This window comes from Eleutherodactylus coqui, chromosome 5 (genome assembly GCF_035609145.1).
Source record: "Eleutherodactylus coqui strain aEleCoq1 chromosome 5, aEleCoq1.hap1, whole genome shotgun sequence".
Classification (NCBI taxonomy): Eukaryota; Metazoa; Chordata; class Amphibia; order Anura; family Eleutherodactylidae; genus Eleutherodactylus; species Eleutherodactylus coqui.
In genome coordinates this window covers 103,491,186-103,506,551 of record NC_089841.1, presented here as the reverse complement: position 1 = coordinate 103,506,551, position 15,366 = coordinate 103,491,186, and the positions used below count along the sequence as shown (strand labels likewise).

General features: G+C 39.8%; 1 protein-coding gene across 2 annotated transcripts in view; it reads left to right on the top strand.

Moving 5' to 3' along the window:
* TMEM161B (transmembrane protein 161B) overlaps window positions 1-11,630 on the top strand; it is a 36,070-nt gene extending 24,440 nt beyond the window's left edge. For both annotated transcript variants that reach the window (XM_066602969.1, XM_066602970.1), the window contains exons 8-13: window positions 1,209-1,269; window positions 2,347-2,487; window positions 4,507-4,620; window positions 5,806-5,980; window positions 10,323-10,419; window positions 10,531-11,630. In XM_066602969.1, the coding sequence (XP_066459066.1) occupies window positions 1,209-1,269; window positions 2,347-2,487; window positions 4,507-4,620; window positions 5,806-5,980; window positions 10,323-10,419; window positions 10,531-10,799 (857 nt within the window). In that variant the 3' untranslated portion in view covers window positions 10,800-11,630. The remainder of the gene's footprint in view (window positions 1-1,208; window positions 1,270-2,346; window positions 2,488-4,506; window positions 4,621-5,805; window positions 5,981-10,322; window positions 10,420-10,530) is intronic.
* The last annotated feature ends 3,736 nt before the right edge of the window (window positions 11,631-15,366 follow it).

Sequence of the window (15,366 nt, the reverse complement as noted above, 5' to 3'; positions counted from 1 at the left end):
GCTAAAAAAATCAGTTTTAAGTGCAGGAGAAGCCAGTATAAAGCCAGTCTCTCACAACCGGATTTAAATATCGGATTCTGCGATTGGAATCCAGGCGGACGATCCGCGGTAAACCACGGGCATTAAAAGGCATGCATTTTTGATTTTTCTTTCACACTCGCGGGTACAAATTGCAGATTCCACAAACGGAAGAAAAATCGCAGCAAAGTTACATAGTATGTAAGGCTTTAAAAAGACACATGTCCATCCAGTTCAGCCTATTACCCCCCCAATGTTGATCCAGATGAAGGCAGAAAATACTAATGAGGTAGAAGACTATTTTTACCATTTTGAGGGAATAAATTCCTTCCTCACTCTAATCTGGCAATCTGAATAGTCCCTGGATCCCTGACCCTTTAAGCCTGGGTTCAGCGGAAATCTCACGGTTTGGCCGCAGCGAAAAACCGTGAGATTTCTGCCAGGAAAAGCGCTGCTTCAAAACCCGCGGCACTTAGCGGCTTTGCCGTGACAGATTCGCCATCCCGTGTGGACGAGATTTCTGAGAAATCTTGTCCACATGGCTGGCTGATCCCGGAATAAGCGGCCGCAGGCGGATTTGCCGCGGCGAAATTCCCAACAGAATTTCTGCGGCAATTCCGCCTTGTGTGAACCCAGCCTAAAAGTATAAAATAGCAGACAAAATAAGAAAAAAAAGCTATATTTCAAATCTATTTTACCGCGGATTCCGTGTGGATGGCCTCCATTGATGTCAATGCAGCCCATCCAAAATTAACATTGCGTATGGGCTGCAGGTACCCACGTCCATCGCTAAGCGGCGGCCGGGAAAATACAAACAAACTAAAAAAAACCTGTACTGGGGTTGGAAAGTGAGTACAGAGCTAATGATTGCATGCTTGGAGCCTGTCTCTCTTGACTTTGCACACATTCTAATGGTTCAGGGGGGTTTCATGGCCACAGGTATTCTTTAACCAGTTTGAGTCTGGTTTGTACATTTAAGTGTTATTAATGATCACCCTGCAAGTTCTGTGGACAAGATGGTATATACGTAAGCCATTCAGTGCAAGGATCCGACACATGGTAGCAAAGCTTTGTCCTAGGAAGACCTGGGCTGCGTTTGAATTTCTAACTCAAATCTGCTTTAAGAAAAGAACACATTGTGAGGGATTTAAAGGTTTCTGAACTGATCTTCTGAAATGTCTTTTACTTAGGCTTCACAAATTTTTCAGAAAGTGCAGTACAATTTCTTCAAAAACAAGGCTTGGAGTCTCAGTAAGTATTGCCAGCATTGAAATGAGTCTAGATGTCATGATCCCCCTTCCCATTTAAAATAAATGTAGAGTACTGCACCTCGTGGGAGGGAAAATGTTCTTCAAATCGGAAACTTTTTTGAGTTTGAGTTTTTGAAAGAGAAAACATTGAAAATGGATAGAAGGCTTCTTTTAATTGGAAATTACCTTTAATTATGTTGATCGCAATCGGTGTACCAAAATCTACCATTTTAGTTTTTGGGTTTTTTTTGGTTTTTTTTGTGGGACAAGTTGTACTTTTTTAATGGTACAATTTGTTGATCCATGTGACTTTTTGAACGCTTTATATTAGTTAATTAAGGTACTAACTTATTTTCTTCGATCATTACGAATGTGGTGATACAAAACTTGTGGCGGGGAGGGTTGCATCCTTAAGGGGTTAATATATTCTTTTTTTTCTTTTTTTTGTGTGAAATGCTTGTGTTTTCAAATAAGTTTTTTACGTTTTCAATGTATAAAGTCGCTATTAGCTGATCACATGACCTCATACGCCGGTGGGTCTCCATTGGCTTTTTAATCGTGGATATTATGCATATGGCACAAGGAAGGTGTCATTCTGACTCCTAAAGGCATAGCCTGCTTTAATAAAGATATTCAACAATCCACCTCTTGTTCTTCAAGTAGTGCCGGATTCCTTTGCTTTTCAACTGCCTTGATCATAGTGCGTTTCTTAACTGCTATTGATTATTGATCTACAGCTAGCATTTTGCCACCTTGGTTTTTGCTGAAAAAAATACAAAATTTCTTCTAAAAAAAAAACTTGTTTAAAAAAAAAAAAACAACTGTTCTCATGGCAGTTTTTGAGCCAAGAGAAATGGTTTTGGAAGATATTGGAAATATAAAGGAACAGTTTTCATACTTTTTCCTGCTAGATCCACTTCCGACTTAAGCACCCACAAAGACTGTAGCTTAAGGGGAAACAGAGCAGCCCCTTCAGGGTGGTTTCTCTCTCTCTCTTTTTTTTAAAGTAGAATTTAATAATCTATTGTATACAAACTAAAACTGATGTGATACTTTGGCTTTTCTTTTTCTCCCTCAGAGGACCGATGTCCAAGCTTACGTTTAAGTTATTCCTGGCGGTACTTTGTTCCCTCATTGGAGCCTTCCTAACATTCCCGGGCCTCCGTTTGGCTCAGATGCACCTTGATGCCCTCAGTCAGACCAGAGAAACACTAACACAGTAAGGAGCCTAGTTCTGTCTGTAATTCTCAGTTTTTCTGTGTTGGAATGAATGTTGGATTATGGTTTTGTCATACCCGCACATACATTGGTTCCCAGGACTTGATGATCTTTTGTTACATCTACTCTTTCCTTTATCTTCACCATGTTTCCAGCTGGCAGTGAACTCCAAAACAACTTGTCCTTTTATTTTCTCTACGGTGTGGAGTCTGTAAGCCAAACCTCCGACTTCCATCCTCAATTTTCCCAGACTCCGATTCGTTCATATATGACTCATGTTTAAGTGCTATAAACATGGTAACCTCAGGCTTTTCATCAGCATGACGATAAAGCCACATCCTACATTCCACATCCTAGTTATCAATGTTTTTGATAAATAGGGTATAGGATGAATTGAACATATATTTATAGGACATTTCAAAACGTGCCTAAATTCCTATGAAAAACAATATGAAACAAATTCTGCATTAATTAATTCTACCATATTAATTATATTTATTATAAGCTGGAGTCGGTACATTTCTTCCGAGTTCATGAAAAAGGAACTCTGACTCTGCCTCCACAGCCCTGGTTTTCTTCTCCAATCCTAGATGTGGTGATTGGACCACAGCACTTCATTATAACATGTCTCTGGCTTCTGTAAGTGTTATTGACACTTCTGTGAGCAGCTTACAAGTTAGCTTTGCTTCTGATTCTTCTTGAGGTTTGTTAAACTAGAACTTGGTCTTAGATTTGGCTTATTCACTATAAATGCTCCCTTTTATATATGTCATATATATATATATATATGTATATATATATATGTGTGTATGTGTGTAATATATATATATATATATATATATATATATATATATATATATGACTTTATCTGCGGTCCTCTTTGCATATGGTTGCCTTGTATGTATTGGCATACCTTTCTTTTATATGGAAAAGTGTAGTCTACTAAGATCTTCCATGCAGAGATGTACATTAATGTCATAGATGCATGGTACATATTATATGTAGAGAATACGTAATAGTAATAGATGCAGGGTAAACTATTTTTTTACAATAGCAATCTATTGACACCGTATTTTACTGCATGCCTATGTAGTGGGATAAGTTGCAGCCTTCTGTTGAAGGTATGAATGGCAGTCAGACATTGTGCCACCATACCTGACCAATCTCCAAGATTTTTCATGTTCTTCCACATCTTGTCTTGACTTCAACAATTCACACTGTAGGTTTTCCTATCTTAGCTTTGTGGCTAGACAATAAGATATACCATATTTGTCTAATAGATGCAGTCTCATCTGAGACATCCCCATCTCTTACTAGGCTAGCATTGATGGCCAAACGCAGCTATGGGCTAAATGTGGCTACACATTGCACTGCTGTTTACATTCAGGTCTATGGGAATTAAGAAACCCTACTGCACACACAACTAACTCTTCATTCAGTCTACTGCTTGATACAGCCTCTTGTGAACCCACACCTATTGGACATTTATGGCCTATTCTGTGGATATGAGATAAATATATGATAGGAAATGCTGCTTTGATTCAAATTTATAATTTGTAAACTGATCTCTTTTTATTCTTATAGTGTTCTTCTTATTTGTGAGTTCATTGTCTTTATTGATAGCTTCTTAGTTGCTTAAAGGTATCCATGGCTATTAGGTGTGTTTTACCATGTTGATGGCTATTTACAGCCTTTTCTAACGGATTGTACCATGAAAAGATCTTTAATGCCAAAGTATAGACGGTTATCACACTGGTTGGTGCCCATACCGAGCTGCTCAGCATTCTACATTTTGCAGTATCTATTCCTTTAGGCCACATGCCAGTCGTCTAGTAAAGTACAGAAGAGCACACTTTTTTTTTTCATGGTTTTTAAATTCTTGGTAAACTTTTCAAGTTCCATATAGAAATTTGAGCCAGATTGACCTCCTTTTGCCGGTTTACAATAAGAAATGTTTGTCATTAAAATAGAAAGACTTTTCTTGAAGTTTGGTTATTTAAATTATGTTCTTCACTTACAGGTTTTTGCTTCATATTAATTTTTTATCTCCTCTGTTGATGGTGCTGCTGTGGGTGAAACCTATAACCAAGGATTACATTCTGAATCCACCACTGGGCAAGGAAAGTGTAGCTCTGTAAGTCTATTCTCTTACTGTTTTGAATATAGTTTTAGAAATGTATTTATCTTATGCTTGTTTGTGGTTTTGTGTTGTTTTTGGTGCCCATAGCAACCAATCACAGCAGCTTTCCTTTTACCTCAGCACTAAGAGGATTAAATACTGTTGCCCATAGCAACCAATCACAGAGCAGCTTGCAATTTATCTCAGGGCTAAGAGGATTAAAAGCTGTTGCCTATAGCAACAAATCGCAGCACAGCTTTTATTTTACCTCAGCAGAATAACAAATGAAACCTGAGTTATGATTGGTTGCTGTTGACAACACAAGCACAATTTTACTCAAATCGGACCAGAACTGGGGATTTGTATACGACACAAACAAACAGATTTTGTGTTTTAGATATAAGATGCCAAGCAAGCGAAGGGCGTTCTGATATCATCTTTTCTTACTTAAAATGTCCCGTTTTGTATTGCACACGTTCTGTATTGGGTACCCGGGCTAGTTTATTTATATTGTACAGAAATGGTGAGTCCCAATCGGGGCCATAATTGATGACCATCTAAATTCAACTGTTAGTCTATTTTTGCAGTGTGGGAGAAAACCCATACAAACACGGGGAGAACATAGAAACTTCATGCAGATACTGTCCTTCATCATTTGTGAATCCAAGACCCCAGTCAACAGTGCTAATTACTGCGAAAACAAGATGTGATCATCCTTCATTATACAAATGAACCCTGAACATTTCTTTTGGGGCCACTGCTGCCATTGATTCTTGCCTATAGGATTATGGTGGGGATAGGCAACTCCTTTTATGAATGTCCAGAGCAACCTTCTGATCGTGGTAATCAAAAGCTACAGGACCCTACACATTCAGGCTGCTGATGTGCAACTGTTTTCCAATATAATGAATGTATTCGTTAGCCCAAATAAGGACCATCAAGGATCAGACGTGTAGTGGAAAATTTTAAAAATACAGAACTATGGGGATAAAAATGGCTACTTCCCCATATTGTCAAGGCTGTGTGCATAAACTTCTGTAGACTGTTACGGAAAGTGTGTAAGGTCAACCCTAAAGAGGACTCCTGTTCTTACAATAGACCAAGATCCCACATCTAAAACATGTATGACATATTGTATGCTTTGATTGAATAGATTTCTTTTAACCCTTTTATTTGGGACTTTTCTTTCTCTGATGGCAGAATGACAGAAGATGCCTTTGATACAGTCCGACTTTGGATCATCATTTTCCTGTGTGGTTTAAGGTTAATTATGATGAGATACCATCTACAGGCATACCTAAATTTGGCTCAGAAGTGTGTGGATCAAATGAAGAAAGAAGCAGGGAGGATAAGTACTATGGAACTACAGAAAATGGTAAATGTCCTCAATCAGTTCTTATGATGTTTCACTTTCCGTGGACCCATTATGTGGGACACCAAATTGTTACTTCCCCTACATTACTGCAGAATCAATACGTTTTCGCCAGATGAGATATTTAGCAGAAACTGGTCTTTGTAGAAGAATTTCCAGGAAAAAAAAACAAAACAATTCTAGTAACTTCAATTTGTGGACTGTTTGTCACCCCCCCCCCTCCCCCTTCCCAGTTGACAAGCCTTAAAAGGGTTTTCCGGTAAAGGCTATAACTAACTTTTAAAATTAGATCTACGTGAGTGAGAACAATATAATAGACTTACTAATTGTCCTTCGCCTCGGTGATCAGCGCTGCAGCCATACGACTTTCCTAGTCTCTGACAGGCAGCAGTCACCTGACTTCCGCTAACAATCAGAGGCCTCTGCATCACTGATCTGTCTCTTGGTATCGGTGCTCACATCCTAGACGCCATGATGCCAAAAGTTCAGAACAGTGACACTATTGCCTCTGATTGGCAGGCAGCGGTCACCTGACTTTGTTAGAGACCGGGAGAATCGTGGGACTGCAGCGTTGATCGCTGGGGCTGAGGAGGGTAAATATGTTTTCACTCATAAAGATCTAATTTTAAAAGTTAGTTTGTAACCGGACAACCTCTTTAATTAATATTGTTAGGGCCCTCATTTTTAGCCCCATCAGAAAATATTAGCTATGGAGCTTATAATGTAGCAGAGACACATTAGACACTGGATTATTGCAGTACATAAAAAAGATTCATATTCAAATAAAATAATTTTTGTCAGAAAGGTGAATACTTGTAGCCTTGTTGTATGAGCAGTCCTCTCCTGACCATAAGAACGTTCTACAGCTGCTATCTTCCAGGACTCAGAATTTGATGATTTGTCCTTAAGAAGGCTATGGATATCAAATTGATGGAGCTGGCTACTAGAACGCACACACACCCCTGCTGATGAGCTGTTTGAAGAGGCTGACAAGCTCAGAGTAGCACTACGATCTCTTTATTATCTTGTAATGTCACATCCATCAGTCACCTGGGCTTTGTGCAACTTTTTCCCATTCTGTATCACGCACAGGTGCTATACAGTGCACAGTGCTGTGCCTTGTATACAATGAACAGGTTGCAGCACTCATCCAAGGGCCATGACCTCTTAAAACAGTTGATTGTCAGGAGTGCCAGGAGTTGGCACTCCACTGATCTGATAATGGTGGGCCAGAAAACACCTGTAAAGCGTACCTGAGTTTTCAACAAGTTTTCTCAAATATAGCATTCTCCTTACCCACACATTTGCTGCTGTTTGCACCCTGTTTCATGTTTTTGAGTTATGTTTTACAGATGGTCTCCTGTATTTTTCTGCTGCTCTGTTTGCATTCCATTTTCAGGCAGAGGCATGTCACACGCCTATCATTCTGCAAGTAGTTTACTGTCCTGTACTTCCTTTCCCTCACTTCATATGCTGCGTTGCCCTATTTTGGGTCTAACCAGTAGGTAGACAATATCTAAATGTGCACCTCTGCTTTCCCAGGAATTCTGGCCAAATTGTTAGTAAACCCACTACGGTGTTTTCCCCCGAAAATAGGTCCTACCTCAATAGTAAGACCTATTGGGTTTTTGGGGGAGGCTTGATATATAAGGGCTCCCCCGAAAATAGGACCTATTTTGGCTGCCCCCCCCTAAAAAAATTATTACTCACCTGCTCTGCGGCATCCCAATGGTCTCCGGCGGCATCCTCCGTCTCACAGATGCCTTCTGCTGAATGATATCGCTGAGTGACCGTAATTGGCTCATCGAGCGCCGGCTGTGATTGGCTGTCAGCACTTGATTAGCCAATCACAGCGCTCGCTTCTGCTGGAGGCGGGGGATTCAAAGCCCCGTCGCCAGCAGAAGGCATCTGTGAGACGAGGAGGAGGCCGCGCCGCCGCGGGTCATCATCAGGAGGCATCGAGACGCTGCGGACCAGGTAAGTGCAAGGCCCTACCCCGAAAATAAGACACGGTGCCCTTTTTGGGAAAAAAAAATAAGACAGTGTCTTATTTTCGGGAAAGCACGGTATATATTATGTGTATACACACACATGTGCTGTAACAGCAGGAGAGGCATAGCATGTGGAGATTGCAAATAATGGGGCTTATTTATGAAGCAGATTCCAACAGATTTGTGGCATTATTGGCCCTGGAGTAACGGTGTACTTAAATTGGAACATGTGTACATCTGATTTTCGCCAAAAAGAATGAAAATTTTCGAATGGCTCCGCCAGTCTTGCAAGTGTAACCGTGTTTTTTTTTTTTTTTTTTTTAAATGCCTGCCTTACATTTGCTTGCATAAACTCTTCATGCATCCTTTATACAGCTGTGAATCCAGACGCTCAGCCACCCGGTGTAAAAATCACCTCCGTACCCACTCTGGGGTAAATTTTGAGGGCATTCAGGAAAGCAATTTTATTTTGATGCATCTAAGAAATTTTTGATGCATTTCTCATGATTTTTGGTGCTCACATCGCTCTTGCTTGCATAAACTTTTCAAACATCTTTATTATTTTAATGGGACGACATCCTTTTATATGGCTGTAAATCCAGATGCTCAGCCACTCTGTGTAAAAAATCACCCCAGCACTCTGAGGTAAACGAGGTCAAACAAATTCCCATTTTGGTGCATCTATGTGATTTTTGGCACATATCCTTTATTGACTATTTCCTGGTCTACATGTGTCTTTCATAAAAACCATCAATTTTTGACGCATTTACTAGTTTTCTTGCGCTTCTAATTATTCACTACATTTACAAGCACCATTCACTTATTTCATAAATATGGAGCAGATCACACCTGCATAAAACCAACACAAATTACGCCTGTAAGTGCAGGCAGTGAACCTGTGAAAAAAGGCCTTTTTCCCATAACTAAGAAACATCCCAGTTACTACAGAAGCCCAGCACCCAACAACAGACAGTGGATTGCATAGGGAGTTGAAGATAGACCCTTAGTGACAGCCACTTCATACTTAAATAACAATGGTGGTACAACAACATTTTTAATGAAAGTATTTTCCAAAATTGATGAGACACATAGGCATTAGTTGAGCAGACATTGACTGACAAGTTAGTGCCCCTTTAACAGTCCAAGGCGGTGAAACAGTGGGACTTTTTATATATATTTATTTTTTTTTTTTTTCCATAATGGTGACTATTGATTCTGTATGCCTAACTGATGTTGCTGCAAAAACCTGTGTCGTTTCCTGTTAAATGGTTATCTAGTTTATATGAGCGCCGTAGTGGCTTTTAACCCCTTGAGTGGCAGGTTTCCTACCACCCTGTTGTGCCCACCAGGGCAGGTTTTTTAAAATGGTCTAATCATTGAATTTCAACTAGTTTTGCAGTTGCGTCTCAAGAGCCATAACTTTTTCATTTTTCCATTGACATGGCCATATAAGGGCTTGTTTTTTGCGGGACAAGTTGTGATTTTTTAAACAGGGGGGAGGAAAAAAAGAAATGGGGAAAAAAGAAAAAAGGGGCTATGTCATTAAGAGGTTAAATAATGTATTAACTTCCTTCTCTGGGTCATTATGACGCACACGGATACCACATGTGTGATTGTATTTTTGATTTTTTACAAAGTAAAGGGAGACAAGTGTTTTTTAAATTTTTTAAATAATTTTTTTACTTTTTTTTTTTTTTAATTTTTAAATTTTTTTTTTTTTTTTGGTCCCTTTAGGGGACTTCCACAGGGACCCATCAGGACCCCTGATCACATTCCAGGGGTCCGATGGTGACAGCCCTTTACATGCTGCAGTGACAGCCCTTTACATGCTGCAGTCACATAGACTGCAGCATGTAAAGGGTTAACACAGCAGAGATCGGAGGTTTTCTCTGATCTCTGCTGTAAGAGCTGGTACCTAGCTGTCTTCTGACAGCTAACAACCAGCTCTCCCTGCCACAGACACCATCGGCTTGCTTCTGACAAGCCGATGGTCTCTATGGCAACCTGTAAACAAAGCAGGACATTGCCGACATGTCGGCAATATCTTCTGCTGGTTTTTCAAAGCCCTTACTTTGTTCTCTGTGGGTCTGTGCAGGCAGAGCACACTGTCACAGCTTGTGGCATTGTGCTCTGCAGCTCCCATAGTGATACATAGCCCGGAAATCTTCCGGGCTATGTTGCTATGAGCAGTGGAGCTCGTCCCCGGAAATTTTCCGGGCGTGCCACTCAAGGGGTTAATACAGACTATTTTACATCTCTTTTAATGTGCTTTCAGAAGCAAGTGCTTTAGTGCTCTGGGAAGTATTCGTATTGCTCATTTAGCAGCCCACTGATGTATTCTGTCTTGTTTTTAGGTGGCTCGAGTGTTTTATTACCTCTGTGTTATTGCACTTCAGTATGTGGCACCTATGGTGATGCTCCTGCATACAACCCTACTTCTGAAGACGTTGGGTAGGCATGAATCTGCCCCTTGAATACTACTTCAGCAGTAAATCCACCATGCACATGCTCTTCTATGGAGTGTGTGGTAATAGTTTAACATTCTTTGCTTTTTACTTTTAGGTAATCATTCTTGGGGTATCTATGACTCCAGCTCTGAACTTGAAGCCATGCAGGGAACTAGCCCAGCTTCTTCTGAAGTGCCATGTCCAGAAGAAAAAATGAAGGCAACTGTAACCCAAATTACAATGGCCCTCGGGGGCTTAAAGAACATTTTCACTCCTCTTCTCTTCCGAGGACTTCTATCCTTTCTTACCTGGTGGATAGCAGCTTGCCTTTTCTCTACAAGCCTCTTTGGTTTGTTTTATCATCAGTATTTAATAGTGGCATGATCAAGTCGATAGCATTTCTACTAAAAGGACCAAGTACTGTATAAGACAAGAAGCTGCCATTGCAAGAGCACATAGATATCAGCAACTTCATGTCTTGTATCAATGTTTCCTCTGTATTCTCAGGGTAAATATTGTATCAAATCACTGTTGTGAGCTTAATCTTCATTACCTCAGAGGACGAAGAAAACTTAACTGCTGATCCACGTACCTAGAACTAGTTTAATTGTTTTTGGTTTCTTTTTGTTTTTTTTTTTTGCTTTTTATAACAAGAATTGGACTGATGTAACATAACCTCGTCATCTTCGATTAGCTTCGATTTACCACATTATTCTTAGTGTTACCTCCTCCCCACCCCCAAAAACGTAGACGGCGTCTCAATGGAGCCTATGACAAATTCCCCTGTATCTTTTTGTAGAGATATGAGCCATACAAAGAAAGCTTGAGGTTTGAAGATGACTAATTTATTTCTGCTGGGTCTGTCCGTTTTTAGTGACACAAGTTCCAGCAGGACAGAATGTATTGCTACTGTATATTACAGTAAATTGTATGTGAACAACTGTGTGGTATCTGGTGACTTTTCTGCGGGCAGGTAACAAGCTGTATACAAGAGTTCTTTCATTTGTCGACCACATAAACACTTCACGAGTGTTGGTGCTAGTACTGACCGATGTAGGACTGTGTGGATGTCAATGGGTGAGAGGGGTGGGGGTTATGCTTGCCAAATGTATGCATTTTTACTAAAGCTTAATCTAAACATCACTGAAATCATATATATAAAAAAAGATTGTAGTGTCAGATGTATATTATATATAAAGTGCTTCTTGTTTTTTACGTCATGAGACCTGTTATTTGCAGAAGTGTAAAAAAAAATTGACTTATTTATTTTTGGATTTTTTTTTTTTTTTTTAAAGGTTGAATGCAAAATGTCGATTTATGCACAGTTGTAAACCAATATAAATATTTAAGATCAAAATTAATATACAGTCGTTTAAAAGAAAATCTTTATATAATTTAGAAATTTGATATATAATGGGGTTTTCCTTAATTTGTTTGGTGCTCTTACTAATAGGTCCTCAATATTGTAATAAGTTGGGGAATTTTAAATTCACCCAACTCGCTAAGTTGATGGCTCCTTTTTATTCTCCGTTTATATTTGTGTTCAGGGGTACTGTTTTTGCCACTGGTACAAAAAACGTAATCCCTGCAGAACCATTCCAACTTATGACCGAACCAGACACACCCCATTGATTATAATGAAGTCCATTTGGCTTCCATTATGCCCTCCAGTATTTTCCTAAATGATAGAGCATAGCATGGGATTTTGGAACGGATCTGCGGTTTGGAGCTTCCAATGCAAATGTGATCACAGCCTTAATGGGTCTACAGTCTAATGCTAGCGAACATTATTGGGCATTTTCTATGAAAAATGCTTCAGGATTCTTACTTCATGGGAAATACAAGTGTGTGTAAGTTTTATTATATATACACAGTCTCAGAGGATAGTGAACAGATCCTATTAGGGCCTCATGCATACAGGTGTATATTCTGTCTGTACTATGTCCATATTTTTATTTTTTTCCAGACCTAATACTGACATTGGTATATTCAGATATGCAGATTTATGCACATAAAAAAATCATAAAATTTGCAGCATGTCTTGTTTTGGCCTATTAAAGTCTATGGGATCGCATAAAAACGTAGCAAATAGGCAGTTGTGTAGCCACTGTTTTGTTTTTTTTCCCCCAAGACGTTGCCAGGAGACAGGTGGGGAAAAAAATACCAATCTGGCCTTGTGTATTTTTTATTTTTGTCATCTGGATAAATCAGTAGTGGATTAGCTGGGTTCCGTTGCTTGTGAGCCTGGCTGGTCAGCTGTTCAGGTGCCACTGTCAGTGCTGGAAGTGTATTAAACTGCTTCACTGCCATTTATTTCAATGGGAGTGATGCCTTCTATTACACTTATGGCTCAGACCTCAATCCGGACTTCTGTTTCACCTGCGTGGACAGGTGCCTAAAGATTAGCTGATTGACGGGAATCCCAAGTCGCGGACCCTTGCCGATAAACTATAGATAATCTATCCTCGGGGTAGGTCATCAGTAGTAAATTTCGGAAAACCTGTTTAAAGAGTTTGAGCCTTTAGGACTGTGATACTAAAGAAAATGTGTCTGTCTGTTGCATGCGTGTTGCTGACAATTCTATGCATAAAATTATTAATTTGACTGTTGCCTATTAGGAACATTTGGTAATTGGTATAATAAAATTGATGTTTCTCATGTTTGGGGACATTAAGTAATGTCTCTGATTTAATGTGGAATAACAGTGTTTTATAGGTATAAAGTCAATGGACTCCAAATCTACACTGCTCAAGAAAAATGAAGGGAACACTTAAGCATCACATTCTAACCCCAAGTTGCTTAAACTTTAGCGATCCTAATCTGTGCAGTTAGGCTGTGTTGCATGTTTCTGGCCAAGCTATCATAAACGGAGTCCATGAGGGTGGTATGCAGGCACAGCTGCACTTGATTGGCATTTGCAAAAGAACAGAGTTGGCAGGTCTGTCATTAGTTACCTGTCCTCTTTATAGATGAGGGCAGGTTCACATTGAGTACACATGACATCCTATGACATCATCCAATAAGACTGGTTTGGTGGTGGGGCAGTTATAGTCCTTTCCTCGAAGGTTTGCATATACTTTCCACATGGTATCCTGACTGCTGTTATGTACTGAGATGAAATCCTTAGAGCCGTAGTCAGCCCTTACACTGGTGTAGTGTGCTCGAGGTTCCACTTGGAGCAGGACAATGCCTGGCCTCATGGCCAGTGTGTGTACACAGATCCTGGATGATGACAGCACTGCTGGTGCCATTGACTGTCCCTCATACTCCCCAGACCTGAATCCAGTGGAAAATCTCCGCAACAAACTGGATCACTTGGATATCGTATTGCCAAATAGCACCACAAACTGACAAGGAACTCGCTGATGCAGGTCTGGGAGGAGATCCTACAGGAACACCATCTGCCGACTCATCAGGAGCATTCGCAGACATTGTCAGTAGTGCATACAGGCACGTGGCAGCCATACACACACAATGAGTTGCCGTGAAATTTTTGCAAACATGTTTTCTGGATGATTTGGAATGCAGCTCTCGATTAGTTGATTGTAGTTGCCATTGACCAATGATAAGGCAACGAGTTGCGCAATTTTATATCAATAAAAATTTTCAACTTAAAGCTTTTGTTCATCAAGATCCGATGTGTGATTTAAGTATTCCCTTAATTTTTTGAGCACTGCATTTTAGGCCTAGTTGTATTCAACATGATTTTGGAATGAAATCTGAGAGGCTATTCCATTGGTTTGAATATTGTGCAAGCAAAGTGTTCTGTGAATACCATTGGGTAGCTGAATTCCAGTAAGCTGACTTCCCGCAACAAGGCGTAAACTTACGTCCTGGGGATAGCGCGAGATCATAAGTGATCTTGCACTATCCCGTAGCAGGTGTAGTCAGTCATCGGAGATGCGCCCCCCGCTCTATGTAGATTGCGGCATGGGAAGGGTTCACAGAGGGGAGCGTGCTCCCTCTGTGAAGTTGCCGGGCTCTCGAGATATAATCGCAGAGAGCCGGGCTTGTCGCCGTGGCAACAGGATGGCAGATACCGGCGTCCTGTATTGCCAGAACCTGTGATTGCTGTATAAGCGATAAGGCATGGCAGGACAGAAGTCCTGCCATGCCTTATCACAGCGATCATCAGTGCTGTGCCTTAAGTCCCCCAGAGGGAGACAAACAGGGGAAAAAAAAAAGTACAATAAAGGAAAGTGTAAAAAAAAAACAAGCCTTTTTTTGTGCTTTTTGTCATATTGGCATAAAAAAAGTAATAAAAAAAATTAAAATCCCACATATTTGGTATTGTCGCGTCCGTACTGACGCGTACAATAAGTTGCGTGTGCTTTTGACTCGGAATGGAAAAAAGCGTAAAAAAAAACGCTAAAAACTGAAACATGCTAATTTTTAGCGTTTTGCCTCTTTTAAAAACGCATTAAAAGTGATCAAAAAGCCGTATGTACCCCAAAATGGTACCAATAAAAACTACAGTTCATCTTGCAAAAGATAAGCCCTCACAGAGCTCCGTACATAGAAAAATAAAAAAGTTACAGGACTTTGAATGCAGCGATTTAGAAAACATTTTTTCCAAAAAAAGGGTTTTTATTGCAGAAAAGTGGAAAAACCTAAAAAAAAATGTAAGAATTTTGGTATTGTTGTAATCATACCGGCCCGCAGAAAAAATAAATTGTGTCATTTATGCTGCATAATTAACGCTGTAAAAAAAAAATAAATTATAATCTATGGCAGAATTGATGCGTTTTCTCTCACTGTTATCATAAAAAAAATATTAAAAGTTTTACAATATAGCTAATGTACCCAAAAATAGCACCATCAAAAACTACAGTTCGCCGCACAAAAAACAAGCCCTTATACGTTCGCATTGACGAAAAAATAAAAGAGTTATGACTTTTGAAAAATGGAGATTAAAATCCGCCATAAATCGTTGCATCCTTAAGCCCAAAAT